A 27,615-nucleotide genomic window follows, 5' to 3' on the forward strand; every position below is an offset into this window, starting at 1 on the left:
CCAGCTCTTCCAGCGGGATTTTAAATTCTTAGTGCCTGTCACACACCCAGTCCCCACCAGACATGTGCTGTGTGTGAACTGCTTTAAAAATGACAAAGCACATTCACATCCACTCTTACATTCGATCCCCAAACCTGCCACTGATAAGGAAACTGAAGCTCAGAGAGATGAAGCAACAGTCCACGGTCTCTACCAATTAGTAATGGGGCAGCAAGTGCAAAAATCAAAGCCACGGGCTCCACGGACCTGCCTAGAGGACCCAAACTTTAGCAGTTTCTCCAAATCAATTCTGACCTCAGAAGCCCAAGACTTGCCAAAAACAGAGGACACTGAGAGGATGACGGGATGGTTCAGCAGCGAGTCCTAAGGTAACTTCCCATGGTAGCAGGGCAGTGACAGCACCAGCGGCCCTGAGGCCTGTGCCACCAGCCAACACTGCTCCTGGTGCACGGCTATGACTGCAGCCGGCCAGCGAGTGCCCACGACATGCCCTCCCTGCTGTGGGCTCTGAAGACATCATCCCGTCCAGCCCCCACAAAGCCCCGGGCAGCCTCCTCCTGGTCTCACAGATGAGGACAGGCTTGCGGAGCTCTGTAATCAGCCTGAGTGCACCGCGGGCAGCAGCAGAGCCAAGGCTTCGCTCAGATCAGCCGGGCCCTTCCCTGCTAAGGCAGCCATCAAACTTTGTGGCCTGGACACGACGGGGTTATTTTTTAAAAGCACACTGTCTGCCAGCCACAGAGTCTTGTCAAATAAAGTTACCAGAGACTGAGGTGAGCTGCTGTAAACACTTCCATGGTACTTTCAAAAGGTCAAGCCCTCGGAGCGGCAAGAGGGCATAAGTCTGCCCTGTCCACACAAAGGTCAGAGGCACAGTCCCACTGCTCACAGAAAGCCCCCGCGCCAACTTCTGCCCAAATGACATTTCAGGTGAATCTGAATGAACTAGGCCTTTAATGAGAAAATGGGAAATCATTGTGAACTTCTGAAACACACTTCAATCGCAGCCAATTATTTGCGACTTGAAGGAGCAGGAACTTTCCACAGGTTCAGCCACAGGCCACACTGAGGCCTCCTCTGGGCAGGTCCCCTGGGGCCACTCAGAGCTTCTGGAGAGGCAAGGAGGGCTTGGCGAGGGCTCCTGCAGGCCTGGAGGAGGGAGCACCGGGGTGCCTTTAAGGAGCCATGGGACAGAACAAGCCTCTGGGCCTCGTCAGTGACAGAGGCACAGAAATCAGCACCGGCACATTCTGGAACATTGTGAACGTTACAGCGTGGTTCACCGCTCTGTGACAGAGCCCTGAACTCTCCATCTGAATGCCGACACACTGCCAAGAACAACAATGAGAATCATGACATACTCTTTTGGTTGAAGGAATCCTGAGGCAGTCTTCGTCCACGTGAAACCCACAGGTGAAGCCCACTTCTTTAATGAAGTCAAGGTATTCCCGGTACTGAGTCTTCTTACTCTGCCTCCGGGAGTATCTTCCAACGAAGTCAAAGAAGCAGCAGGGGAGGACAAAGAAGCGGCAATTGTAGGAAGACCTCCAAAAAGAACCAACAACCACAGTGTCAAGCATCCTGAGCAGACGCAGTCAAGGAAATTCAGCACAAAGCCACATGGCAATCGCGTATCAGGGCAAAATAGGGAAGTGATGTTCCTGGCCAATATGGTTTCTTTTTTTTGTATATAATGTCCACTTTTATTTCAGCTTCAGTGGGTATGTGTGCAGGTTTGTGGCATGGGTGTACTGCAAGATGCTGAGGTTTGGGGTAAGACAGATCCCATGACCCAAGCAGTGAGCATAGTAACCACCAGGGGGTTTTTCAACCTCTGCCCTCTCCCTCACTCCCTACTCCAGCAGTCCCCAGTGTCTACTGCCACCATCTTGATGTCCCTGTGTACCCAGTGTTGAGCTCCCACTTATCAGTGAGAACACGCGGCATTGGGTTTTCGGTCTCTGCAACAGTCTGCTGAGGATAATGGCCTCCAGCTGCACCCATGTCGCTGCAAAGGACATGATCTCCTTGTCTTTGTGGCTGTGTAGTATTGCTTTTCATATTAAAAGACGAATTACAGCCTTCCCCAAGTTAATTTCTAGAAATAAGGCAACACAGTATATCTTTTCAATAAAATATGAATCTAATTACTTTGATAAAAATGATTTTCTTTCACAGTTACTGTTATCAAGCGTCATCTAAAACTTCTTGAAGTACTTTAAGATGTCAGCTTTTAATAGGAACTGTTAGAGGGAAGCACAACCAAGCCCGAGTGAAGACCTGATCTTTAACCTAGTTACTCCTTGATAATGAAAACAGCTCAGAAGAACCTGCGATAAGGAGACTCAGCAACGAAACGTCAATGCGCAGCAGCACAACCTGCTTTGTGACCAAGTCTCTCGGACACACACAGCTCCCCGTGCAGAGGCAACTGTGGCTGCAGAGGGTCTATCGATGGGTAGATTTCCCCTTTAAAGGCAAAGCCTCATGTTTTCAGAAAAAAACTTCCAAAAAGGACACCTCTTTTGACACCGGATATAAATACTGTAGAAGTAATCACAGTGCCAATCCGTGCTGGCCAATAGAGATATAATGTGAACAATCTCAGTAATTTTATATTTTCCAGTAGTCATATTTTAAAAGGTAAAATAAAACAGGTGGGATTTATTTTAAATTTAACCCAATATAGGCAATATGCAAACATTTCAAAAATTGGAACTACCCACATTTCAAGTGCTTGACAACCGCACACAGCTAGTGGCTACCCTTTTGGACATCACTATTTAGAAGCTGAAGCATTTCCCAGCCATTCACCTGATAACTCCTCTACTTCTCACCTGGCTGCAATGACAGGTATCCATGGTGTGAGTTCATCAGAATGGTTACCGATTAACCAATCAACATCAGGGAAAAGGGTCTTATCATTGGGTGTGACTGCATCTTCCTAAAGGAATAACAAAACAAGACAAAATGTTTTGTGAATCAATGTAGAGCTACTGCGTGGGCAGGACACAGCGGGAGGGTACAGGCTCTGGAGTCACACAGCACAGTACAGGCTCTGGAGTCACATAGCACAGTATAGGCTCTGGAGTCAGCTGCTGCATGACCAAGAGCGGGGAAGTCGATATATCCTCCCTAGGTCTGCCTAGAGGGCAAGAAACGCTGGCAACTTGTAGGGAAATCACCAGACAAACTAACAGCACTTTTCTGAGTGCTAATCGCCTTTGGATCATTTAAAAGCTGATTTTTCCATAGGCATGAGAAGGAGCTCTAGGAGAGACAGCCACGGAACGGTTTCACCTCTGGCAGAGTATGGGAGCAAGCAATGGCTTCGGAGGAGGTGAATAGAAGGCAGAGAGGTCTGAAGCTGATTTAAGTGCATAATACAACACAGGGGTCTAGCCTCACAGGCCTTTCAATCTAGGAAACCAAGTCTATGAATAGACAGAGAATTTACATATGTAAATACACAAAATTCTTTACCATTAGGCTATTGCCTTTTGTAAACTATCAGAAAGTGATTAAGATCCCCCTGAATAGGCACTCTAACCATTCTGACAAATTCTGCAGTTAAGCCGAGGACAGCTTGCTTTTATGATTTAAGAACTTTAAATAGGCACCCTACCCTTTCTGGTAATTAGCAGGCCATCATTAATTACTGAAATCAACAGTTTCAATAGCAATTCTGTCAGCAAAAACTGGAAAGAGAGGGGGAAGGGAGACCACACAACCACTGAAAATCTTCTTAATTTTCCAGTGGTAGGATGAGTCCCCAAGGTAAGTACACAGAAGTTATTCCCTGATCATAATGGGGAAGACATTCTGAGAACACTCACTCTTCAAGGCTATTCTTTCTAACAGCAAAACTATAACACCAGAATGTTTTACAGACATGATAAGTAAAAAACTAAAACTGAAATTCTGTCTCTCTCTGGTTCTTCAATAAGCATATGTGCTTCTATTTACATAGATGTTAAAATACTGAAAATAGTGTTGTTCAAGGGTATATGTATAATCTACAGAGATATCAAACCTTTGGGACTATTTATTCTTGATTCCCACTCATTCTAGATATAAGTTTGCCCATCTGTCTCTTTAAATGGCATGAATAAAGCATAAGTGACATTTAGTAAAGACCATAATCATATTTTATATTATCTTGCCAACAGCACTAGACATCAAAGCCCCACCTGTTTTATGAAGTTTTTTTGTTTTGTTGTTGTCCTTTTTGAGACGGAGTCTTGCTCTGTCACCAGGCTGGAGTGCAGTGGCGCAATCTCGGCTCACTGCAACCTCCGCTTCCCAGGTTCAAGCAATTCTCCTGCCTCAGCCTCCCGAGTAGCTGGGATTACAGGCACCTGTCACCACACCCAGCTAATTTTTGTATTTTCAGTAGAGATGGGGGTTTCACCATGTTGGTCAGGCTGGTCTCGATCTCGTGACCTCGTGATCTACCTGCCTTGGCCTCCCAAAGTGCTGGGATTACAGGCATGAGCCACCACGCCCGGCCGTTGTTTTTCTTTGAGACGGAGTATCGCTCTTGTTGCCCAGGCTGGCGTGCAGTGGTGCGATCTTGCCTCACTGCAACCTCAGCCTCCCTGGTTCAAGAGATTCTCCTGCCTCAGCCTCCCGAGTAGCTAGGATTATAGGCATGCTCCACCTCGCCTGGCTAATTTTGTATTTTTAGTAGAGATGGGCGGGGGGGTGGGGCGGTTCTCCATGTTGGTCAGGCTGGTCTTGAACTCCCGACCTCAGGTGATGCACCCACCTCAGCCTCCCAAAGTGCTGGGATTACAGGCGTGAGCCACCACACCCGGCTTTTATGAAGTTTTAATTGGTCTTTTGAACACAGCAAATTCCAATACTCCTGTTTCATATACAGGTTCACACAATTAAGACAATTTGTGTCACCACCAGGCTGTTGTTATAAACAGGTGTTTTGTTTTTAGTTTTTTAACACTCTCTTGCTTGCAATCAAATGAGGTTTTTGAAAGAAAGAAAAAAGTTATATTCTACATATATCCTACGCTTGGCCTTTGACTTTCTAGATTGTACCTGTTCGTGGAAACCACCCAACTGCAGCTGGAAGGAAATCATTCGCTAGAAAATCCACAAACACCATGTGCATGTCAACGGAACCACCCTCATTCTGGCCACGCTCCTCCAAGGCAGAAAGCATGACAGAACTCCTGGCATTTATTTCACACTAGAATAAACATGGCTATTTTAGCACCGAGACTGAAGCTTGGGAGGTAACAAGGAAAAAACCTACACACTTGATTAGAATACAGAACTCTCATCAGCAGGCCTTTCCTGACTAAGTGCTCGGGCTAGGGTCTCCCCAGGGCAGATGACCCCACAGAAAAGTCTGATGCAGGCTGCTGGGGGACCTCAGCTAAAGAACTAGAGCTTCTGCCCGTTTTCCAAGGGGCACCCCCAGCACCAGCTCTTCCCTAGGGTCTGGGCTTACACAGATGGCCTACTCACTGCTGCTTGAATTTCCTACCCAAAGGTGCTTTTTCACCTGGGGACACATGGAATTTTGAAATCAACCACATCACTACTGCTTTAGCTTTGGTCATTAACTTCACAGCCAAGTTTAGAGCCCGATTCTGGGACATGTGTGAGAATCTATAGTCTGCACACACATTTGCAGAGCCTCCCCAGTGCACTGGCTAGATTACCAACATTCCTCAAACCTGAGGTTTTGAAAACATTTCCTAATGTACTGTAATGTATGAGTGGACAAGCAACTGCCAATCACTGTAAAATAAAGCAAAGAGTAAATGTACAACCAAAGAGTAAGCACCCCGGCCCGGCACAGTGGCTCACATTGTCATCCCAGCCCTGTGGGAGGCCGAGGTGGGAGGATAACTTGAGCCCCAGAGTTTGAGACCAGCCTAGACAACACAGGAAGACCCTGTTTCAACAAAAAACAAACACAAAATTAGTCAGGCGTGGTGGTGTGCACCTGCGGCCCCAGCTACTCGGGAGGCTGAGGTGGGAGGATCACTCAGTCCAGAAGGTTGAGGCCACAGTGAGCTGTGATCACACCAGTGTACTCCAGCCTGGGCAACAGAATGAGACCCTGTCTCCAAAAAAATAAAAGGGGGGCTGGGCGTGGAGGCCCAGCACTTTGGGAGGCCGAGGCAGGTGGATCACTTGAGGCCAGAAGCCAGATCAGCCTGGCCAACATGGCAAAACCCTGTCTCTACTAAAAATATAATTAGTCAGGCGTAGTGGTGGTGCGCGCCTGTGGACCCAGCTACCTGGGAGGTTGAGAGGTTGAGGCACAAGAATCCCTTGAACCTGGGAGGCGGAGGCTGCAGTGAGCCAAGATCACGCCACTGCATTACTCCAGCCTGGGTGATAGGGCTCAAAAAAAAAAAAAAAAAAAAAAAAGGGGAGTGAGGCCAATGGAAAACATAAAAATAGTTTTGGAATATTTTTCTACTTACTTATTTTTTATTTTCTATTTCTATGAAATGATATGCCTGAGATTTGTTGCAAAATAACAGTGGGAGCTGCTTGAGGGTAAGTGATAGAGAAAAGAATAATCCTTGCAGCTGGCTGGGTGACTACGTGGAGTACCTACGTTCCTCTCTCTACTTTTGTATATTCCTGACATTCTCCATGATGAAAAGTCAACATTTTTTCATTTCATAAAACAACATTCTGCCCTCTGGCAGATGAGGCTCTGTGACCTAGTCACACCCAGAGGGAGAGGCCACTCCCACACCACCCTGGGAAAGTGAGGCCATGCCCACAGAGCCACTATCACCTGTCCCAGGACTGCTCCTGAGGCTACTCATGACTTTTTTCCCATTAGGGAGTCATTTCTCTGTCCTCAGTACCAGGAGAAGCAAGCTACTCTTGACCAAGGTCTGACTGACCTGAGAGCACTTTAACCCCACGGTCACACGGCTCTAGTGCCCAGGGCTGGCTGACGGCGTGGAATAGATGTGCTGTCAGGCCCAGACCCCCAGGCATCTTGATGTCTGTAGCCCACCCCGGCCCAGCCTCTGTTCTGTTCTCTTCTCCAGTGGCGGCCACTATGCAACACCCCCGGCCTCCTCCTCAGCACCTACTACCAGCTTCCAACCTGCTGCACACACTGGCTGTGTGTCTGCAGGCTGTCTGCCTCCCACCCCCTGCCCATGACCATAAAGGCAGGGGCTCTTGTCACTGTTGAATCGTCGGCACCTAAGAGTGCCTGGCAGGTAGTGGGCACTCAAATATGTGATAAATGTGTACAGCTGTTTTTTCTCCTATTGGATGCATCTCTTGTAGTGCTCAGAATTCTTGCTGAAATGAAGTATATCTGAAGTAGGACCTTTTTGAAAAGCATTATGGCAATATGTATTGAAAATCTTTAAAGTCCGGGTAGAAAAAATATTTTTTAAGTGGACTACGATTTACACACAAAGATTCATGTAGTGGAATTTGTAATGTGAAAACAGATGGTCAAGAACACAAGAGCTGAGTAAATAATTCTGCCTTCACCGCTTGCCATACACATGGCTCACCTAACCTCCCCAAAGGTACCTCGGTTTCCTCACCTGTAAAATGGGGATAATAAGAGAATCAACCTCCCAGTACTGTTGTGCGGATTACGGTAAGTTACTGTACATAAAATACATTTACCTTTAGAAAGGCATCCACACACAGCACTGGATGACTGTCAGTTTTTATTACTATACAGCTGGCCCTTGAGCAATGTGGGGGTTAGGGGGTTCTGAACCCCTACAGATGCAGTTAAGAATCTGTGTATAACTTTTGGAGACAGAGTCTACTTGCATCGCCCAGGCTGGTGTGCAGTGGCACAATCTCGGCTCACCACAGTCTCAACCTCCCCAGCTCAGGTGATCCCCCAACCTCTGCCTCCCGCGTAGCTGGGACTACAGGTGCATGCCACCACGTCCAGCTAATTTTTTTTTTTTTTTTAGTAGAGACGGGATTTTGCCACGTTGCCCTGGCTGGTCTTGCACTCCTGGACTCAAGTGATCCTCACGCCTTGGCCTCCCAAAGACCTAGGATTGCAGGTGTGAGCCACTGTACCTGGCCCATGTATAACTTTTGACTCCCCCAAAACTGACTACTCATAGCCTATTTTGACCAGAAGACTTATCAATAACATAAACATAAAAGTCGATTAAAACACATTTTGTGTATTATATACTATAACCTTAAAATAAAGCTAGAGAAAATGTTATTAAGAAAATCGTGGCTGGGGCAGTGGTTCACACCTGTAATCCCAGTACTTTGGGAGGCCGAGGTGGATCACTTGAGGTCAAGAGTTCGAGACCAGCCTGGCCAACATGGTGAAACCCCATCTCTACCAAAAATACAAAAAATAGCCAGGCATGCTGGTGGGCACCTGTAATCCCAGCTACTCGAGAGGCTGCACTGCTTGAACCTGGAAGGCAGAGGTTGCAGTGAACCTAGATCACACCACTGCACTCCAGCCTGGGTGACAGAGCGAGACTCCGTCTCAAAAAAAAAAAAGAAAGAAAGAAAGAAAAGAAAAGAAAATCATAAGAAAGGGAAAATTTACTATTCATTGAGTGGAAGCGGACCGACCATCACAAAGATCTTCATCTCCACCCTCTTTACACTGAGCAGGCTGAGGAGGAGGAAGAGAAGGGGCGGGTCTTGCTGTCTCAGGTGTGGAAGACATGGAGGAGGTGGAAGGGAGGCAGGAGAGGCAGACACATTCAGTGTAACTTCATGGAAGTACATCATAATTTCTGTCTGCTTTACTTTTTAGTTTCTCTAAAAATGTTTCTATCAGTGCCAGTCCTTCTTCCACCATTTCCTTTAGTTTCAGTGCATATCGCAGAAGAGTCTATGTCATAAAAGAAGTCAAATGCAGTCTTGAATAATCAGGACCCTTCTGCCAAACTGTCTGCTGTCAACTTGCTTTCTGGTGCTGTCTCTTTTACATATTCTTCCTCATCATCTGGCGCTGGGTTGGAAGCACTCATCTCCATCAGGTCGTCTGTAGTTAACTCCTCTGGAGTGGTGTCTATTAGCTCCTGAATTTCTCAAGATCCGTATCTTGCACTCTTCATCTCCTGCCTTTGTTTGCCATATCCACAGTCTCTTTCATGATTTCCTTGACTGGCTCTGTTGTAAATCCTGTGAAGTCGGGCACAACACTTCCACCCTTCATCGCCCACCTTTGCCATATCCATAACTCATGATTTCCTTGACTGGCTCTGTTATAAATCCTGTGAAGTCAGGCCAACATCTGGACACCATTTTCTCTGGCGGGAATTTGTTTCAGGCTCGGTAGTTTTCATGGCCTTTTCTGTAGCAATGACGGTGTCTTCAATGGTAAAATCCTTGCAGGATTTTCGTGATATTCTCTCTTGTAGTTCTCTTCCACAGCATCCAATCCTTTCCATTGAATACTGTGCATAATGAGGCTTAAAGGTCCTTGTAACTCTCTGATCTAGAGGCTGTAAAGAGATGCTGTGTTTGGGGTCAAGCAGACCACATCAACACCACTGGTGTTAACTCAAGAGGTTCCGGGTGGCCAGGAGCATTGTCCAATATCAACAGAACTTTAAAAGGTAGCCCCTTACTAACAAGGTACTTCCTGACTTCAGAGACAAAGCCTTGATGAAACCACAACAGAGTTCTTGCTGCCCAGGCCTTCTTGTACAATCAAGCGACTGGCAGCTGGTGTCTCTCTTTTCCTTTCAAGACCTGGGCTTAGCAGCTTTACAGATAAGGGCAGTCCTGATCATAAATCTGATTGCATTTGCACAGAACAGCAGACCTAGCCTGTCCCTTCCTGCCTTAAATTCTGGGGCTTACTTCTCTCCTTTTCGGCATTTTTTTCCAGAATAGGGTACTTTCATCTGCATTACAAACCTGTTCAGGCAGACATCCTTTCTCCTTGATGATTTTCTTTTTATAACGCTTTATTTTTTGTAGAGATAGGTGAGGGGGTATCTTGTTATGTTGCCCAGACTGGTCTTGAACTCCTGGCCTCAAGCGATCCTCCAGCCTTGGGCTCCCAAAGTGCTAAGATTACAGGCATGAGCCACCACACCTGGCCTCTCTGGTGATTTTCTTAATGGCGTCTGGGAACTCATCTGCTGCTTCTTGGTCAGCTGAAGCTATTCCTCCTAGATATTCCTCCTAGTTATCTAGATATTTTTAAAACCCAAGTCACTTTCTAAAACTACCAAATCATCTTTTGTTGGCATTAAATTCTCCAGCTTTAGAACCTTCACCTTCTTTCTGCTTTGTCATATAATGACTTCACCTTTTCTCAAATCATGTTAGAGTCTGTATGTATGCTTTTCTTGTAGCAATCCTGCAACCACATCAAAGCTGCATTCTAAACATGAGATGAAAAGGTATTTTGCAAAAAGTGAAGGTTTTCCCGCCTGCTGGTGTAGCTGCAGTGACAGTTTCACAAATTTCTTTCCCTCTCTTTTTTTTTTTTTTTTTTTTTTTTACAACGGTCCTTACACTGGATTCATTTATCTTGAAATGGTGGGCAACTGCAGCTGCAGACCAAAATCTGTAAGACATATCAAGGAACTCAGCCTTTTCTTCTAATGCCATAACTTTTCTCTGCTTCTTGGGAGACTTCCAGCATCACTAGTGGCATTGTGTATGGATCCCGCAGTGCTACTCGAGGTTTACAGTATTGCATCAAACACGTTGAAAAATACCAGAGATCACGTCTCACTGGGCTATGCAACTGACTGGAGGAATGAGCTGGTGCCACGGAGGTGATCGGTGTCACACAGCCTTTTAAATGGGCACTTGCAACACTTGGGCTCACTGCAGTAGCAACGAGCAGTGACCAGGAAATTTTACAGTAGCACAGAATGGACTACAGTTAGTTTCATGCAATTATGATTCAATACGGCATCTTTACGTTCGCGTTTCTCTTGACAGAGAATGACACCACATACAGTCTGGGTTTGTGTAAGTTTTGATAGATTTTAACCTCTTATAATAGATTTGTGTATATTTCATGGTTGTAAATGGTAAAATAGACTAGTATGTATGTATATTTAATGCATTCAGGACATATTTAACTTTTTCTGAATTTTTTTCAATATTTCTAGGTTATGCATTTCATCTGTAAGTTTTTTCAAATTGTTGCAAATTTCCAAAAAAATTTTCCAAGGCATTTATTGAAAAAAAATTGCATAAAAGTGGCCCACAAAGTTCAATCCCATGTTGTTCACGGGTCAGCTGTACTTGTGTTGTTGTTACCTGCAATTCAACGGAACACTATACGGCCATTAACAACATGCTTGCAAATACTCGTCAAAGACCTTCGGAAAATGCCTAGAACGGGATGTTAAACAAGCACACGCAGCCAGGGTCAAAGTCCTGTATACACCATGGTCACAAATATTATTTTTTAAAACTGTAAATGTGTACATATTGATTTCCCTAAATAAAAGAGAGTGCTTATCTCTGGGTAGGGGCATTAAGAAAAGTGAGACTGTCTGTTTCAAGTCCTAAAAAAGGGAAATGTGTAGGGTAAAGAGGACTGGCCCAAAGATATGAGAGAAACTACGTGGGACTGCACAGTCTGCCCTACACATCATCTGTGTGCCTGGAGGTGATCCCACCAGGGGGGCATCTCGCTTCTGTGCTGGGCACCTCGCTGCCTCCACTTGCTCATGGGGGTGCTCCAAGAAGCCTTCTCAGAGGCCCCAAGTGGGGTCAAGCCCCTCCTCTGAGTCCCCACAGCCCTCTAAACCTTCTATCCCAGCCCAGTCACAGCCACCACCCTTTGTGGCTCATCTGCAGATGTCCCCATCCCTGGTGCAGTCCTGGCAGGCAGGGTACTAATTGCTTGCTGACTGAACGAGCAGCCTTCGGGAGGCCTTGGAGAAGACTTCGCAAAATGCACGGGGCACAGCCCCCACCTCAAGGCAGCACGGGAGCACCCCACACAAGATACAAACGGCACCAACAGACTCAGGGAGAGACAGCACTTCCGCCTGGAGGTCAGCGCCCTTCAGTCAGTTTAACTAGAAGGTTCTGCAAAGTCTAGTTTCATCTCTCTTTTTCTCTTCTCTAATTTCAGAGCACTTAGATTAATGTGAAGGTTTACTATCAGCATGTCTGCTTGACCTATACAAAGAGACACATTCATTACAGCAATTCCCACTGGGAGCTAAGCCATGCTGAGATCAAGGGCATGCGTAATAAAGACGGTACCTCTAACTGAGTTTGTGGTCCATACATGTCCCAGATTTTTCTTCTTCGGACATCAATCCCTCTGCCTGGATGCTGAAAAAATTAATTTTAGAAATCAAAGGTTAAGCTTAGTACTTCATAATAAGTTAGCAAGAACACATTAAAGCTGTGCAGGCACTGCCAGCAGGACAAAGGGCAAGAGAAGAGCTTCCTGCCAGCAACTCATACCCCTCCTGATGCGTCCAGCGCACCAGGTGCCATTACCCCGTGATACGATGGCCAGCTTAGCCACTTCCTGCTAGCGGCGACAGCGGGAACCTGCAGCCCAGTCTGGTGGTACCAAGCTGATTTTCTTCCTGCTGTACTGTACAGTACTGTACTGATGGGCTGCACATATTTGCCTATGCCTCTAAGAGCTTGGAATGGTTGTTACAATGCCCTTTTTCAAGTGTGTCATTAGCATTCGTGGATGGCACCAGAATTTCTCAGCTGTCTAAAACAGACACCCACACCCCTGCAAGGCAGGTAAGAAGGTGTACTGTGCTAATGGTCATTACGAGTCTTCAAGATGGGACATGGAGTTGAGTGACCACAGTGGCCTTCAGTGTGGGAACATTTCCAGGGCCAGTGCCCCAGGGAGCACACCTGAGAATGTGAGCCAATTCTCTGCTCTCAGTCAAGGTCAGCTGCCAGCTCTTCTTGCACCTTGGCCACACTCATTGGCTCTCATAGGGCAAACGTATTTATTCCAAGCCTGCAGAAGAGGAGGGGTGCACGAGACACCTCCCAGCTGTCTCCAGGTACCAGCTTCCAAGCTGCCACCTGATACGCTACCACCCCCACAACCAGCTTATAGGTATTATGATTAGAAACTCATTCTTTAATAACACACTTGAAGCATTGTAACAACCATTTCAAGCTCTTACAGGTGTAGACAAATATGTGCAGCCTATCAGTACAGTACTATACAGTACAGCAGGAAGAAAATCAGTTTGGTACCAAGACTGGGCTGCAGGTTCCAGCTGTTGCCCCCTAGCAGGAAGTGGCTAAGCTGGCCATCATATCATGGGGTAATGGCACCTGATGCGCTGGACGCACCAGGAGGGGTATGAGTTGCTGGCAGGAAGCTCCAGGCACAAGACACCCACCCCTACTGACCCTGCTACCTGGGCAGGTGCCACTCTCAGCCCAAGAGTGCTTTCACTGCATCAGCTGAACATCCAGAAAATGAGGGCAAAACCCAGTACCACACTGTTCCATACTGTAGTCTGTGTATACATGACTGGCTGTCCGAGCCAGAACTGAAGCTTCTCTTATTTGTTTTTATTTTTTTGCAGAGACAGGGTTTCACTACGTTGCCCAGGCTGGTCTCAAACTCCTGGGCTCAAGTGATCCACTCACCTTGGCCACCCAAGTGCTGGGATTGCAGGTGTGAGCCCCATGCCTGGCCTGAAGCTTCTCAAGTGCAGAACCTGCCTTGCTTTTTATCTCCCTCCAGCTCCTTGAGATGGTGGGTTTCAAAAGAAAAATCTGACAGCAAAAAAACATCCATACTACTCAAAGCCTGTCATTTTATAGGTCCATGCCGGGGCCTGGGGACTTCCTCTTAGGTCCAATGAGATCACCACATTTCCCTAGTTTTAGGAGCTGTTTGTTTATCAAATTAGCAGAAATTTATAAGTCTCTATCTACTCTGATAGCTGGCTGACTCCAAATCCAGGCTGTATCAGCAGAAAAAGATGTCAGTGAACCCTCTGCCTGACTTGAGGAAACTCTGGACAAGTTACCAGAAAAGGTGATGGAGCCGGGCCTTACCCCCTCACTGCTCAGGATGTGGACCAGGAGGCCATTTCCACATCCCAGGTCCACAAAGGACTGCCTGGCAGTTAGTCCCCTCTCAGCCCTTTCTTCTTCCCATAGAATCTAAGTGAAGAGAAAAACAAAACAAAGTCAGGTGGTAATTCACTCTACGCAAGAATAATTTGGACACAAACTGAACTCTGAGTGAAAGGAAACTGGAAATTATCTACACTAAACATTTTTTTTTTTCTTTTTTTGAGATGGAGTATTGCTCTTGCCACCCAGGCTGGAGTGCAATGATGCAATCTCGGCTCACTGCAACCTCTGCCTCCTGGGTTCAAGCAATTCTCCTGCCTCAGCCTCCCCAGTAGCTGGAACTACAGGCACCTGCCACCACACTTGGCTAATTTTGTATTTTTAGTAGAGATGGGGTTTCACCATGTTGGCCAGGCTGGTCTCAAACTCCTGACCTCAAGTGATCCGCCCACCTCGGCCTCCCAAAGTGCTGGGAATTACAGGTGTGAGCCACCAAACCCAGCCTACTCTAAATATTCTTCTAGATAAGTAAACCAAGACAATTAAATCAGAGAGCATGTCCAAATGTAGCCAGCTAGCGAGCCAGCTGAGGAAAGGGCTAGAAGGTTCTAGGCCAGGGCCAGAAGACATGCGTTCCTCAGTGCTTCCCTGTGCCAGCCGGCACCTCCACGATGACTGCTGAGTGTGGACATACAGTTCCGCCTTCAGGTCAAGTTTGAACCCGCGGTCAAGTTTCAACCCACACTTGTTGTACACGCGTCAAAAGGACCACATGAAGTCAAACCATTACATGGGTAACCAACCTTGGCCAGCAGAACTGTGAGCACCAGCGGTTATGGATTTGGAAAATGTCCTTCACTACTGGGAGCATCTGCCTGTAGCAACCTCCACCCACTCCAGAGCAGCTGAGGTCGCTTACACCCTTACCAGCAGGTATGCTGCGATAGCCACATCTTCATACACAAACTTCTCAGGATCAGTGACTTCAGGCCACACCTAAAACAGTTTCAAGAGCAAACGTAAGTTGTTCGGTTTCCCCACCATTTCCCAATACTTAAGTATCCCTATAAAGCATAAATCAAACTGGACTAATCATGCACTAAAATAGGAAATATAAGCTCAAAGGTAGGAATTCACAACTGGTTTCTTACAATAAAAGATTTACATAAAGAAACAAGGCATGCCAAGAACAATGCAATCCAAAGCAAGATTTCACAATCAACAAAATGTACCTAAGGCATTTAGCTGATGCAGTGGACACAGAAGAAACACTTAGCGACACTGTGCTCACTGTCTATGCAGATAAGGGCAACGAACAAGGAAACTAGGCGCGGGAGTGAAACTAGGTCAGGGAAAGCCGCGAGCCACGAACTAGGAGACCAGTGCTCCAGCCCCTGGTCCATCAGTGGCTGCTGTCGCCCTACCTGTCAAACAGGGATAAAGCCCATGCCTCAACTAACACACAGGATAATCAAGGTGCTCTGAAAACTGTAAAGCACTAGCTGTGCAAAAATGAGCTCTCATTATTAAAATTAGTCGTGTTCAGAACCGGCATTAGGCAAAAGAGGAAAAACCAACGGCCAATGTTGAAAGTTGAAATTTCTATTTCCAGTCACAGTGCCTTAGACAATACAGATGAACCATTTCACTAGAAACAATTCCAAAAGCTGGAAAAACATAAAAAGTACCTTCTGGACAGTACTAAATAGCTAACAAGATGGTAAAGGACCACAAGGCCAGGATGTGGGAGGGAGCCCAGCCTCAGTCAGCCAACCCCAGGGACCCACAGGTGCTTCAGCAATAATGAAAGGTCACAGCTTTAAGCCTGTGACCTTTGGGGTGCTTTTGTTACAGAGCAAGAGGTGACTGATTAAAAAAATATGTGGAAGCTGGGCACAGGGGCTCACGCCTGTAATCCCAGCACTTTAGGCGGCCAAAGCAGGCAGAACACTTGAGCCCAGGAATTTGAGAACAGCCTGGGAAACACGGCAAAACTTTATCTCTACAAAAAATACAAAAAATTAGCCAGGCATGGTAGCATGCCCCTGTGGTCCCAGCTACTAGGGAGGTTGAGCTGGGAGAATCGCTTGAGCCCAGGAGGTTGAGTCTGCAGTGAGCCGAGATTGCACCACTGCACTCCAGCCTAGGCGACAGAGTGAGATCCTGTCTCAAAAAAAAAAAAACAAAAACGAAAACAAAAAAAACATGGAAATGACAAATTGTGGTTACTCCCAGGAGGGGGAGGAAGATGGGAACTAAGAAGAATAGTAAGTAGCTTTGACTCTACCAGCAATGCCTTCTGCCTTAAGCTGGGCATAAACACACAGATGTATTCGGGGAACCCACCCCCAATTTGGGGTCCCTGACTTCCCGCAACACAGATGTTTCTTGTTATACTGTTTTTACGTCTTAGATAGAAAATTTAAGCACACGTTATCATGAAATGTATCTCCTTTTGGGAGCTCTTTTGTACTTTAACTTTTCATATATTTTCTTTTTTTTTAATTTTTTTATTTTTTTATGATAATTTAGGTTTTAGGGTACATGTGCACAATGTGCAGGTTTGTTACATATGTATCCATGTGCCATGTTGATTTCCTGTACCCATTAACTTGTCATTTAGCATTAGGTATATCTCCTAATGCTGTCCCTCTCCCCTCCCCCCACCCCACAACAATCCCCGGAGTGTGATGTTCCCCTTCCTGTGTCCATGAGTTCTCATTGTTCAATTCCCACCTATGAGTGAGAACATGCAGTGTTTGGTTTTTTGTCCTTGCGATAGTTTACTGAGAATGATGTTTTCCAGTTTCATCCATGTCCCTACAAAGGACACGAACTCATCATTTTTTATGGCTGCACAGTATTCCATGGTGTATATGTGCCACATTTTCTTAATCCAGTCTATCGTTGTTGGACATTTGGGTTGGTTCCAACTCTTTGCTACTGTGAATAGTGCCGCAATAAACATACGTGTGCATGTGTCTTTGACCCAGCCATCCCATTACTGGGTATATACCCAAAGGACTTTTCATATATTTTCTTAAAATATATTTAAGTTTATACAAAGAATTATGGTAATTTAGCCATTTTTTTTCAAGATTCCATTACTTTTTAATTAAATTTTTCCCTTTAGGTCTCTTGAAAACAAATAATATACAAGTAAAGATCAATCCTTTTCCATTATAATATCTGTCTATGTTTTTATTGTGTGCACCCCTAAGTATGTCAAAGTACAGCCTGCAACAGGAAAAACAATTTTACCTGGCAGAGTTTGATTATTTTACCTCATTTAAATTAAGGGGGAGCTGGGCACGGTGGCTCACGCCTGTAATCTTAGCACTTTGGGAGGCCAAGACGGCGGATTGCCTGAGCTCAGGAGTTCAAGACCAGTCTGGGCAACATGGTGAAACTTCATCTCTAATAAAAATACAAAAAATTAGCCAGGCGTGGTGGCGTGTTCCTGTAGTCCCAGCAAGTCAAGAGGCTGAGGCAGGAGAATCTCTTGAACCCAGGAGGCGGAGGTTGCAGTGAGCCAAGATCACACCACTTCACTCTGGCCCTGTTTTTGGGGTTACAGAACAAGACTGTCGCAAAAAAAAAAAAAAAGAAAGAAAGAAAGAAAGAAAAGAAAATCATGAAGGGGGAAAAAATCAGACATTCTCCACCAGAATTACCTTAACCATTTCCTTATACTTCTCTTTAAGTTCCTGGTAAGCCTTGCTATACTTCATAATGGAGATGAGGGAAAGGGTGCTTTTAAAGTCACTCTTCTTATTCTCTACAGACCACTTGGCCAACTTGGCCAGCAACTCTTCTCCAAGCCACGTGGGTTTGGGATACACGATTCCATCTGAATGCCATCTTTCTGGACAGAAAATTAAAACAGATATGAACCTTTAAAAATAAAAGAAATATGAATAAGCACAGATATGTTCAATTCTTATTTTAAAATTATCTATTTATTTACCTAATGAAGAAAACAGAAGCTAAGACATCTATATTACCAAAAACATAAAACGAACTAGAACTAGTTGCAGAACTTTCATCTAATAGAGAAAAACATGTAAAAAGCACAGAGAATCCCTCTTTTCTTGCAAACTTTGTTAAGAACATATTTACACACCGCGAAGCCCCTGAGGCGGCCGAACAAATAAAGGCCTCTCTCCTGCTGCTTCATGCCCAGGGAGCCACGGTCTAAGCGTCCGAGGATTTTCCTAACATTTCTATTCTTTACCATTTTCACACGTGCAATTCACAGGAGTATACTAGCTCACCGAACAGCTACTTGCCAGAAGGCGAAGTGCTTGGCCACAGACATAAAGGCTGCTGTGCATTTTGCCAGCTTATTTTGTCTTTCACATGTCTTCTGCCATCAGAAGGTTCACGACGGCGGGGGGCTTCGGTCTGTCTTGCTCACTGCTCCACCCCCAGGTCCCAGCAGTGCTGACACATAGCAGGCACTGGTCATGGATGCATTCAATAAATAAGTAAAAGCTCACAATCCTTGGGAGGACTGGCGGGACAGATACAAACCCAGATAACAATACACTGTCCAAGGGCTACGTTTGGGGCAGCACAAGGAAGGGAGGGCATTAAGTTTGCTGGGCAGTTGAGAGAAAGCTACGGTAAAAGTGACATTCAATGGACATTCCTAAGAACAAGCAGATCCCAGCCACTGGGTGAACGGGGCAGAACCGGAGGGCCTCACAAGTGTGCTGAGGGCGCGGCAGCAGCATGGCCCCACTGCAGGGACAATGGCAAGTGGTCCGTCTGGTGAGAGCTGTGGTTTCCAGGTTTTCTGCCACCACGGTGCATCAGAGGGACACAAGTCACTTCCAGAAGATTCTCCAGAGAGTCAACCCCAGAGTGGGTCTGAACTTTTCCCCTGGCCCAACTCCCTGCTTGGGACTGTGAGGTCTGTCCTGCTCAGTCCAGAAGCATTCCTGCTGGGCCTGACGCTAACTTTGGTGGCCCTTGCGCGCTGCAGACAGATTCTGCCCAAGGGGCTTTCCTGGCTCTTCCCTGGGCCTCATGCTCTTCCCCAGGGTCCCCCAGAGGTCCATATGGCCTCCTGCTTCATTCGCCTCTCTTCCATGTCCCTTCTCAGAGGCCTTCCCACATACCTCGGCCACACTCTGCCATTTCTAATGAGGGGACACAGTCCTGCTCGGCTGAGTTTTCCCCCCTGCACCACCTAGTATGGGAGCAGATATTCTCCACTGCCCCAGGAGACTCACTCCCGCTGCATGCCAGCCCTAGCACATGCTGGGCACACAACAAATGTTGCTGAAAATGAATCAAGCTGCAAAGAAGCACACACATCGACAGTGGAGCCCCTCATTTGTGTCCAACTCAGTGTGACCTGTGCCCAGAGACTGTGAGGAACAGCGGCCCAGTGAGGCTACGACTAGAAATGCCACCCTGGGAAGGTGGGGGCAGCAGCCACGTCCTCGGTGGCTCAGCAAAGAGCAGTGAAGGTCACTCCGATGCCAACTAGAAATGCCACCCTGGGAAGACAGGAGCAGCAGCCATGTCCTCAGTAGCTTGTCAAAGAGCAATGAAAGTCACTCCAACGCAGCAGGCACATGCCAAGCACCTCCTGCAACCCCGCCCTGCACCAGGTGCCCACTGCACCCAAGACAGGCACCACTTTCTGGCTAACGGGCACACAGCTCAGCATCGCCGAGCACGGAGGTGCCTGGCATAGGTAAGCATGGCTTCTCCTAGTGTCTGCTCTCACTCCCCACTCTCCAACAAGGGCATGCTGGCAGGAAGGGACCTCAGGGCAGGATCCCCGACAACTCGGGGCAACCTCTGGATGGTTCTCAAAGGGCTTCATGTTACAGGGCCTGAGCACCCCTTTCAAGCACGAAGGCTGCAACAGGTCCATGTGAGGCCCAGCCCTGCCACCTCCTCAGAGGCTCAGGAATGATTAAACCCATTTCAAGGTGAGCAGGAGGTAGAACACATACCCAAGACCACACTGCTAGTGGGAAGCCCACACTCTTCTCGCCACACTCCTCTGCTTTCTAGGAAGCCCCGGGCAAACTCATTCCAGTTACTCGGACATTATGACTGTTTCAGAAAGTACAGGTTGGACGCAGCACTCAGGAAAATATCAGCTGACGAGTCATGAATGAATTCACCCCTCTGACTTTTTCGTTTTAAAAATACCAAACGGTATGAATTAAATTTTATACTTTCTATACAGGCCCAAATACCATATGGAATTAAGGGTGCTTATTAAACTGTTGCTTTATAATAAGTATCACTGAATACTTACTATAGAAGGAACCATCACCTATTCCCCATTACTAAGTCATAAAAAATAACAAAATAGGCTGGGCGTGGTGGCTCATGCCTGAAATCTCAGCACTTTGGGAGGCCAAGGCAGGTGGATCACCTGAGGTCAGGAGTTTGAGACCAGCCTGGCCAACATGGTGAAACCCCGTCTCTACTGAAAATACAAAAATTAGCCGGGTGTGGTGGTGGGTGCCTGTACTGTGGAGACTGAGGCACAAGAATCACTTAAATGCAGGAGGTAGACCTTGCAGTGAAACGAGATGGCACCAATGCACTCCAGCCTGGGCAACAGTGTTAGACTGTCTCAATAATAATAATAACAATAAAAATAAAGAAATTTGAGTTTGACTTCAGAGCTAACACTGAGGGCTGCTGATCATCACAGCCACAGGGAAGGTAGAGATCAGAGACCCCAGCCAGGCTGTGACCACCCAGACTCGAGGCTAGGCACCAACAGGAAGAGCAACATGGCATGGGCACAGAAGCTAGCAACTGCATTCCTACAAACCATAACCACCTCAGAGACACGACCTTAAGCTCTCTGGCAACCCAGAATCCTTTGGCTACCTAAAGAAATCCTCAATGGAAACCATAAAACTAGGAGTCCACTGTCCAGCTCTTACCATTCTTCTTTGCTATGACTGAGCTGAATTTGATACACATTGCTCATCTTAACCTTTAAGTTCCCCTCATCATCTTCTTCCAAAGGCAAAAACGTTACGGTTCCATTGAGGACATCTGGAAAGAAAAAGAGAAGAAGGACAAATTACTACTGCCTAGCTGCCGTCTCATCAGAAGCAGTATTAAAAATAGGGATGAGTCAAGCACGATGCTTTCAATCCCCCAGCACTCTATTCACAATGGCACTCCAAGAGAGGAGCTTTTGCCTTTCATTCACTGCTACAGCCCAGAGCCTAGAATGTGCCAGGCACACAGCAGCCATTCTCTGCACGTATCTGTTGAGAGATGCATGAGCCAGGACATGAGGGAAGAGCCAGCCAATGTGGACTCTATGGGAACCTGAGAGCTACAATCAGAGAAGACCGGGGACCTCTGCCCTAGCTGAGTGTCTGCCACAGCCTGACCATGATCTTCGAGAGTGAGCAAGGCACAGAACGCTGCTCAGCCATCAGAGGCCAGTTCAGAAAGTGGGTATCAGTCCAGGCCTTCCTAACAACAGCTTTATGTCGTGTGGAGCCCTCGCTGCATGTAGGGACTTTGCAGTCACCTTCCCATTAAAATATAAGCAGAGTGGCATATTCCTAAGCTAAATTTACAGCATTCTGTCAGTTTGTGTGGATACTTAAGGTTTGGTTGTATAAAGTTCTATCTCTAAAATCAATCGTGTTTACCTTTGATATTAAAAAAAAATGCAAACTGTCAGTTAAAGAGGAATATACACTTTACAGGCCAAGTATGCACAACTGTGGTTCACCTTCCACAGCAGATGAAAAAACAAGACCTGCCAAAAGGAAGCAGAGGCTGAAGGGGCTGAGTGGATTCAGATGGAAAGCAAGCAGTGTGGGGCCGAGAAAACTCTAACAATCAGAGTCTACTGCTACGGAATACAGGGTGGCCAGGGAAGTCCTCCCTAGTAAGGTGACATTTGAGCAGAGAGCCGAAGGAGGTCAGGGAGTGTGCCATGGGCCACCTGGAAGAAGAGTGTTTCAGACACAGGAGCAGCAACTGCAAAGGCCCTAGGGCAGGCGTGTGCTCAGATGCATGGGGAATGGAGGTGAGTGGCGTGGACGAGGTGACAAGTGGTAGAAGGTGAAATCAAAAGGTAACAGGGCCCACCCAGGTCACATAGGGCCTTGCAGTTCACAGAAGTACAGCTTTTACTGTGAGTGAGACCGGAGAGAAGAAGACTGACACAATGCATCATTCTTTCCATGAATTATCTCATTTAAAAACTGCAAAAGGACCAAGCGTGATGGCCCATGCCTGTTGTCCCAGCACTTTGGAAGGCCAAGGTGCGAGGCTCACTTGAAACCAGGAGTTAGAGACCAGACTAAGAAACATAGTAAAACCCTATTTATACAAAAAATAAAGTAAAATAAAACTCACAACTTTATCATCCAGTATTATTTTCACCATCCCCTGGATCAGGGTTTCTCAGCCTCATTGTCACTGGCATGTGTGGCTAGATAACTCCTTACTGTTGGGAGTTGTCCTGTGTACTGTAGCATGTTTACCAGAAGCCCTGGCCCCTACCCACTAGATGCCAGCAGCATCCTCTCCCTCCCTGCCCAGTGTGGCAACCCCAAATCTGCTGTCACTGTTGTTTCTACACAATGATAAATTTCGATTTTTTAAATTTTTAAATTTTTCATTTTTGTGGTTACATAGCAGGTATATATATTTACGGGGTACATGAAATGTTTTGATCCAGGCATGCAATGTGAACTAATCACATCATGGAGAATGGGGCATCCATCCCCTCAAACATTTATCCTTTGTGTTACAAACAATCCAATTACACTCTTTTTGTTATTTAAAAATGTACAATCATGGCCGGGAGCGGTGGCTCACACCTGTAACCCCAGCACTTTGGGAGGCCAAGGCAGGCAGATCACGTGAGGTCAGGAGTTGGAGACCAGTCCGGCCAACATGGTGAAACCCCATCTCTACGAAAAATACAAAAATTAGCCGGGCGTCGTGGCACATGCCTGTAATCCCAGCTGCTTGGGAGGCTAAGTTAGGAGAATCACACGAACCCAGGAGGCAGAGGTTGCAGTGAGCTGAGATTACACCACTGTACTCTAGCCTGGGCCACAGAGGGAGACTATTCTCAAAAAAAAAAAAAAAAAAAAGTACAATTAAGTTATTATTCACTATAAGCCCCCTGTTAGACTATCATATACTAGGTGTTATTCACTTTAACCACGCCACCTCGCCCCCAACCCTCCACTCCCCTTCCCAACCTCTGGCAACCATCCTTCCACTCTCTATGTCCATGAGTTCCATTGTTTTGATTTTTAGACCCCATAAATAAGTGAGAACATGTGATGTTTCAATGACAAACTTCTGAGGATCAAAACTGTCCCGACTGAAACCTCTGTTCTAGATGAGAAAACCAGGCATTAAAAAGATAAGTAATCTGTCTCAAATCCACACAGCCTCAAACTGAATTCTGTTCTTTAACTAAAGAAGTTCTTAACCACTGTGTCATCCTGTCACCTGCTACTAACATTAAGATTTCTTAGTCACATTACTTTTTTTTTTTTAGACTGAGTCCCCCTCTGCTGCCCAGGCTGGAGTGCAGTGGCACGATCTTGGTTCACTGCAACCTCCACCCACCGGGTTCACATCATTCTTCTGCCTCAGTCTCCCGAGTAGCTGGGATTACAGGCACCTGCCATTACGCCCGGCTAATTTTTTGTATTTTTAGTAGAGACGGGGTTTCACCATGTTGGCCAGGCTGGTCTCGAACAGTCACGTTACTCTTAAGACCTTTGTGATCTTACCCAGAATAGGGCCAAGAAATATACAAAAGTTGCAAGAGCATCTCCACTTCACACAAACAGCAGCTAGCGCTTATTAGGCCTCACCATGTGCCAGGAACTATTCTAAGCACTTTACAATCAACTAATTCCATTTAACTCTTCCAGCAACTCTAAGATATTTTATTATTATCCTATTTTACAAATGAAGACACCGAGGCACAGAGAGGCTCTATAACCTGCCCACAACCATACAGCTTATAATTGGCAAGACCAAAATTCAAAGCCAGGCTGTCTATACTCCATGGAGGAAGTAAGTCCTCTGGTGAGGCTTCCTGGCAGGAACTGAATATAGAAAGCAATCCTGAAAACATACTCCTTGTTGACAGGGAAAACTGCTTCCCTGAGAGGAAGAAAGGAAAAAGTTCAGTCCTGCCTCTCTGTTCAGCGAAGTCTACACATGAAGGCCTCATGGGCACTGCCTCTCCGGTCCTTTCAGTCCAGTGGATGGACAACGTAAAATGGTTAAGATTAGAACACAGTTGATAAGAGCTGGAAGAACTCCTAAACTAGACTGGACTGGCAGAGAGGCCCCTGGAGGAGTGGACACCTAGAGTCTTACAAAGGCACAGAGGCAGACAGTATTGGGAGCCATCAGAGGGGACTATGTACCTCCCAGCAATTGCTGCCTGAGGTAGGCAGAAGAGCCTCCCAGAAGTGTCCATGCCGTAATACCCAGGACTGGTGAATATACTGTATTATATGGCAAAAGGGACACTTTGCAAACATGATTATGGTTACAGACCTCAGGAGGGAGAGTACTCTGGATTACCTAGGTGGGCCCGGCCTAACTCCATGGGCCACGAAGAGCAGAGAATTTTCTCTGGCTGGAGGCGGAGGAGAGAAGCAGCAGGAGAGGAAGACAGAGATTCCAAGTGTGAGAAGGATTCAACCCCATTGCTGGCTCTGAGATGTGGGAAGCTGCATGAAAGAACCAGAAAGAAGCCTCCAGGAACTGACAGCCAGCAAGAGAACAAGGACCCCAGTCCCACATAAAAAATTGGATTCTACCAACAAACTGAATGAGCCTGAGAACAGATTCCTTCCCAGAACCTCCAAATAAGCGCCCAGCCAGCAGGCTGTTTGATTTTGGCCTTGAGAGAGAGATCCACAGAGGAGAAACCTGCAGAGCCAAAGGGGATTCCTGACCTACAGAACTGAGACAATCAATTTTCTGTACTGACCAATGAATTTGCAGTAATTTGTTACAGTGGCAATACGAAACACACGCTGCTGAATAAAGTTTGAAGTAACAGTGGCTGAGGCTGAAGTGTCAAGGTCACGGGCAGTAAAAATAAATGCCAGAGATTTAACAAACGCTGAGGACTAGTAGGTTCCCATCCATCCAGTCTCCATGCTCTTTCACAGTTACTTGTCTCAGCATAAATAGCTCCCTTTATGTTGGGGAAAAGGCTTATGGGGTGCCTGTATAAACTGGCCATAAAAATATGAGACATAAGTTGTGGAAAGCCACAAGAGGCCTCTGACGAGGAAAGCCTTCTTATCGCCATGATGTTCCCATGCTCTGGGCGAGACCTACTGTCTTATCTATAAACACTGTATTCAAGGAGAAAGACATTCCTCTGAAGCACTGAAATGTGGCCAGACATGCAGGCTCCTAGTTAAGCCCGCTCCCACTAGTTATTCTCCGATAAGTTAAAGATATGCTGTTTGAGCACAAAGGAGATTCATTTAAACCGCCACTGCTATAGATTACACGTATGATGCACTGCCTCCCTTTCACCGTTTCGCCCTGAACGTCTGCTTCTTAGATCTAAGTGATTGTACTCAATAGTATGGAGACCAGAGCTCTGAGCCTTTTGCAGCCTCCATTTTGCAATTGGCCCCCTGGCCCCCACTCTTAACCTGTCTCATCTCATTCCTTCGTTGCCACCGGACTTTGAGTACCCTACGGGTGGTGTTGAGGCTGGTCCCCAACACTTTCACACCTACAGCTTTACCTGCTAAACTCCTAGTTATTACGCAATATCCAGCTAGTCCTTCACTGTCTCTTTGAAGCCTTCCAGACACCACCCCAATCAATTATCCCATCTTCTGTACTAAGGACACACATTTCTATGCGCCCACTCAAAAAACTATCAAACACCTAACAACCTCAATAGGACATCGCAGAGGAACTAGTACCCCTAGGACCTTTTCATTGACCCGAGGTTCTATGAATGCTTTTTTATCTAATCGTATCCGTCCACTATCAAAACACTCTTACCTTGCACGACTATTTCCCTCCTGGGAGTTGTAAGGGGGCAATGTGGGCTAGTTTTCGGGATGACGGTTCTGAGAACCACGTCGAGCTCACGCTGCGCCTCTGGCTGCGATCCCGCCCCGGAGCAGGTGAGGAAGGCCAGCATCTCCGAATTGCCACTGGCGAGACTTCGGGAGAAATCCTCCCAGAGCGAATCCAGATCTGCGGCGGGGAAGTCGCCCTCCTTTCCTTCAGCATGGCCGGGGTGCCCGGAGTCCCTCAGGGGCAATGAGGCGGCTTCCCTCTGTGCCTCCTCTTGCTGGCACTGGCCCTGGGCCTCCTCAAGTTCGCAACATGCCGTGCACTGCTCGGGTCCTAATAGCGGCCTGGGACCCGGGCCCCCTCCGGGGGAACCCTGGCCGTGTCCCAGACCCCGCTCCTTCTGCTCCGAGCCTGCGCTAGTCCCGGGGCCGCGGGCCTCGGCGTAGGGCAGGGTGGCGCTCCAGCGGGCCTCCAGGCGGGCGCCGCAAAGCCGTTTGTTGGCCACCTGCGGCCTCTCCAGCCACACTTCGACCGCAGCCCAGAAGCCCCGTGGGAGAAGCGCGCCTGGGTCGCTGATCCCGGTACGGCCCACCTCAGCCATGGCAGCCAGCAAGTGTAGAGCCCTGACAGCGGCGCGGTGAGATGACGCAGCCCGGTGGCGCGGCGCGTTGACGTCATGGAGGCGGGGTGCTGGGACCGGAAATGAGAATGGCATGGCTGGAGATCCTTTCCTGCTTTTGTTTTCCCTGGCAGGGGTTGGACTGTGGAGTGTGTGGACGAGGAATTTGACCTGTGTTTTATTCCCTGGGTATCCACCCAAGGGGCATTGCTGCCTGATAGTAACATGATCTGAGCTGAGTTTTGAGAGAATTCTGGAAGTGGTATAGTTATAGAATCAAACATCAGCCAGCCAGCGGGTCTGGAACACATTGTCCTCAGTACTGATTACCAATAAAAGTCAGGGAGCCTAAGTTTGTGAACGTAGAAGATGAGTCCTCTTATGAAAGCTGACTGTTCTCCACTTGGGTTCTGGTTTGCTTTTAGTGCTGGCATTACAGCCAGTGCCTTCCTAAGTCTGAGTGCAGCCATGGCTGTTTCATAAGAATGATGTAACGTTGTCCCATGAGGGATGAAGGTCATCTGTCACCTACTGTAGCAGGACAAGCCACAGACAAAACTCCTCAGACAACGGATTAAAGAAGGAAGAGGTTTATTCGGCTAGGAGCATCGGCAGACTTGCATCTTAAGAGCTGAGCTCCCCAAAAAATAAATTCTTGGCCTGTTTAAAGGCTTACAACTTTAAGGGGTCCATGTGAAAGGGTCGTGATAAATTGAGCAAGCATGGGAAACGTGACTGGGGGCTACATGCATCAGCTAACAGAACAGAAAGTTTTGCAATGCTTTTTCATACAATGTCTGGAATTTACAGATAACACAAGTAGTTTAGGTCAGGGGTTGATGTTATTATTATTATTAACTCCTAGGGCCAGGTGGTGGTGCCAAGGTTGTCTGGCTATTTATCTTACTTTTGTTTCTTTCTGAGTT

The 27,615-nt window shown here is 46.9% G+C and overlaps 1 protein-coding gene across 2 annotated transcripts in view; it reads right to left on the reverse strand.

Annotated features, from left to right (window-relative positions):
• TRMT44 (tRNA methyltransferase 44 homolog) overlaps positions 1-26,717 on the reverse strand; it is a 36,312-nt gene extending 9,595 nt beyond the window's left edge. The window contains exons 1-8 of one of the 2 annotated variants that reach the window (XM_055245712.2): positions 26,053-26,717; positions 20,946-21,060; positions 17,694-17,913; positions 14,947-15,015; positions 13,999-14,106; positions 12,205-12,276; positions 2,838-2,944; positions 1,362-1,545 (exon numbers count right to left, since the gene is read on the reverse strand). In XM_055245712.2, the coding sequence (XP_055101687.1) occupies positions 1,362-1,545; positions 2,838-2,944; positions 12,205-12,276; positions 13,999-14,106; positions 14,947-15,015; positions 17,694-17,913; positions 20,946-21,060; positions 26,053-26,671 (1,494 nt within the window). In that variant the 5' untranslated portion in view covers positions 26,672-26,717. The remainder of the gene's footprint in view (positions 1-1,361; positions 1,546-2,837; positions 2,945-12,204; positions 12,277-13,998; positions 14,107-14,946; positions 15,016-17,693; positions 17,914-20,945; positions 21,061-26,052) is intronic. The other variant, XM_063619366.1, reaches the window with a different exon arrangement.
• Between the last annotated feature and the right edge of the window lie 898 nt (positions 26,718-27,615).

The sequence above is a fragment of the Symphalangus syndactylus genome, chromosome 16 (assembly GCF_028878055.3).
Source record: "Symphalangus syndactylus isolate Jambi chromosome 16, NHGRI_mSymSyn1-v2.1_pri, whole genome shotgun sequence".
Lineage (NCBI taxonomy): Eukaryota > Metazoa > Chordata > Mammalia > Primates > Hylobatidae > Symphalangus > Symphalangus syndactylus.